The sequence below is a fragment of the Cynoglossus semilaevis genome, chromosome 20 (assembly GCF_000523025.1).
Source record: "Cynoglossus semilaevis isolate Cse_v1.0 chromosome 20, Cse_v1.0, whole genome shotgun sequence".
In the NCBI taxonomy this organism is placed as follows: Eukaryota; Metazoa; Chordata; class Actinopteri; order Pleuronectiformes; family Cynoglossidae; genus Cynoglossus; species Cynoglossus semilaevis.
This window is the reverse complement of record NC_024326.1, coordinates 12384366-12387925: the sequence shown is the minus strand read 5'-3', so window position 1 is coordinate 12387925 and position 3560 is coordinate 12384366. Positions and strand designations below refer to the sequence as shown.

At 42.2% G+C, this 3560-nt stretch overlaps 1 protein-coding gene across 1 annotated transcript in view; it reads left to right on the top strand.

Moving 5' to 3' along the window:
* Positions 1 to 3560, top strand: part of LOC103396655 (BMP/retinoic acid-inducible neural-specific protein 3) — a 70377-nt gene that overhangs the window by 61868 nt on the left and 4949 nt on the right. Inside the window, exon 5 of the mRNA XM_025066182.1 lies at positions 3161 to 3266. Coding sequence (XP_024921950.1) covers positions 3161 to 3266 — 106 coding nt within the window. The remainder of the gene's footprint in view (positions 1 to 3160; positions 3267 to 3560) is intronic.

Below are 3560 nucleotides of genomic sequence, written 5' to 3'. Positions count from 1 at the left end.
CAAAAAACATGGTGTTTGTTTTTCACGCCTGGATACGGTGTGTTTGCTGCCAGTGACACACACACACACACACACACACACACACACACACACTTACCTGACTATGGAACTCTTCCTTTGGGACACGCGGTATAATCTCTGTGCTGCATCTGTGACAGATTGCTCCAATTTTTCTCAACTTATGCACACACATAGACTGGCTTTTTTTTAATGGTTGTTTTCAAGCAGTAAAGTCGCAGGGTAGATGAATGCTCGTGGGAGAGCACAAGGACATTTTGTTCTTTAAAAAAACAAAAAGCCAGCCTGAATTAAAGCGTTGCATATTCAGTGTAGACTGGAGGAGCAGCGCGGCAGGGCAGTGTTCACAGTGTGTTTGTTAACGGCGTCGGAGCTCGGCGTTCACCTGGATCTTCTTCAGACAAGAAAAATAGGGGAAAGATGTTCCTGCTTTACTGCTGACACACAGTTGGAACTAAACGACGACCGGCTTTTTCGTGCCGACCATAAAAATCTTTATTCGCCGCTCTGCAAAGTGTGCAGTACTCATGGTGTTTCTGTACAATAGTGCTCAGGGAAAAATATATATTCTGTCCTCAGGTTTGTTTAGAAATCCATAACACCACATTCAGAATTAGAAAAACATAAAATAAGGATCAGAGAACTGCGACTGGAGGAGGTTGGAGGATGTGTTCTTCGTTTAGTCAGGATTATCTCATAGACTTTAACTTCAGCGTCAGTACAAGAAGCTGAAGGACTGAATCAGACAAACTGTACAAATTAGTTAAAAATAACCTGCAACCAAAGGCCTGTTTTTTTTTACTCGACACATTAAATGTCATGTCTAAGTTAAGGTAAAGTAAATTCTCGATTTTATTATTAATGAGAGTTTTTTTTTATTTTCTTGAGTTTTGGGGAGGCGGCTGAGACACTGTGAGTTTTCATGTATATTTCAGTGCAGCTCATACTGGACGCCTCGTCTAATATGATCCAGTTCAATAATATGGAGTAGTTAACATTTTCAACAGGCTGTAGACCATATCGTCCAGTCTCCTGAGCGTGTTCTGAATGATTGATGTTAATCCCACCTGCCGTTACCTGGTGCCTTCATGATTCCCCTGGAATTCAAAGTCACATTTGGAACAAAGGGAACCTCTCTCTCTCTCTCTCTCTCTTCTGAATGCAAACAAACTGATTTCATCCTCCGCTTCTTTGTCGTGCACCATGTTGGACAAATATTGGAGATCACGCAGGAAGTTTCTCAGCGAGCCAAATATTGGAGATCACGCAGGAAGTTTAAATCCATCCTCAGCGAGTCGAGTGCAGCGACAGTGCAGTGAACTCCAGCAGCTGTTATTAAAAAACACACCGACTTCAGATCTGATAAGGAGAACAAACCGATGCGTTTATTGAGTCTGACTGACCTAATGAGCATTAGCTCAAACACAGGGCTGCAACCAACAAACTCCAGCTCCAGGAAAGTGAGTGAGACTTTCTAGAAATGCAGTAAATGATTTTAATCCGTGTTTTGTTCGTACATTTCTACCTTCATTTGTTAAAGCAAAAAAAACCAAAACTGTTCTTTTCTTTCCTTGTTCATTTCCTTGAGGTGATTTATCATGTATGCATGTATTTAAAGAAGTGTCGACATTAGATTTTCACAGCAAACCAAGAGAGCAGTTAACAACAACAACAACAGCAACAACAACGACACTGTTGGATTTGCAGCCTTTGTTTTTCAGAACAAGGTAAACACTGTTGTCACTACAGTTTTAAGACTACGCTCCAAAATGTGTAAGCTACCTTTAGAACACGCTTTCCCAAACTTTATTCATAATTTTATTCGACATGATTCGTAAACTCCTGGGAAACACAGTGCAAGATGACCAAAAAAAAAACCAACCCTCTCGTGACCCACCTGAGGGTCACGACCCAGTCTTTGGGAAACAATATCTTTATAAGATACAAAAATGTCTTTGTATTTGTTAATAAGTGTGAGGTAACCTTGGTTACCGTCAGTAACTATACATCAGTCAGAGACGTGTCTGAGGTCAGAGAAGGTGCAGCTGCTGTAGAGCTAGAACACTTAGACTGTGAACGCCAGTGTGTGTGTGTGGGAGGCAGGGGAACATTAACCCACTGCAGACTAATCCACTGGGCGCCCGGTCCACCACCACCACCACCATATATTTGTAGCCCATTCCTCCCTCTTTCTTTGTCTGCTGTGTTAATGCTCTGCTCCAGAAACTCATTAACGTTCTTCTGCCGCAGAAGAACACGGTGATGTAATTGCGAGGCTTTTTTTAGACGGTGCCGTGATCACTCAGCTGTAGAGAAAATCATTTTCATCAATAGATTTTTTTTTTTTTTTTTGTAAATGTAACCATTCCAAACCACTGTAATTGGTGGCTGCCACAGCGGTGTGTGTTTGTGTGAAGCACTTGAACGACCTTTTCCCAAACACTTAACACTGAACTGAACTGCAGAAAAGTGTCTATTTTGGTACGAACAGGAAGATTTTATTCACACACCCTCCGGCTTCACCTTAGTTGTAGCACCTCCTCCTGGTGGATGATGTCGTGAGAGCTGACATATTTTTTTTTTTTTTGACATTTCCTGATCCTTGTCTCGCTGTCATCACCTCTAAAGAGACAGTCAACATTTTCAACAGACATTTATTTATTTATTTCCCCGTGTGTTTTCACTTCACTTCCACTGTCTTCAACCCGCCTGTGTTTACTTCTGCTTCTACGTTAAACAGCTGAGTTTTTATTTGCTGCATGTTGGTCTTTACCTTTGTATTATTATTATAATTATTAACATGATTTAGAAATTTTAGAAATTAGATGTTTGAGCTCCGTTTTATGGCAGCACAGGGTCAACCACAGTCTGTTCCTGATTGTAGGTTAAATATCTCTGACAGACGGTCACAGCTGCCCTCGACATACTTTAATAAACCCTCTCTCTCTCACACACACACACTCTCTCTCTCTCTCTCTCTCCACTGGCCTTCAGACTGCTCAGACTGCAGGCAGGTGTTGATGCAGGTGCAGGTCGAGGCCTCTCCTCTGACAGACACACACACCGTCGACTGTGGTCACTGTGGTTCCACCTGCTTTTTTAATACACAAAGTGAGATCCCTGTATCTTCTCTGTTTCCCAGGTAACAGAGACACGGACGGGGCCTCTTGGCTGCAGCAACTATGATAGGCTGGACTCAGTCAGCTCGGTGTTGGTGCACAGCCCAGAAAATAAAATCCATCTAAAGGGTAAGGCTAGAAAACACACACACACACACACACACACACACATACTTACTGTTGAGTTAGTGTGTGTAATTTCAACAACAAAAAGTGTTTGTTTCCAGCGTTGGTTTATTTATTTATTTTTTTTCATAAATGTATATGTTTATAATCTGTGAGTTGGACACTCTGTCTCTGCCGCCGTCTTCCTGCCAAGTCTCTCACCTCCTGAGTGCAGTCACATTTTGTTCCACGCAGCAGTAGTTTACACCACTGTCACCCTCGACCGCCTCCGACCCACTCTTCAATCTGTTATCGTAC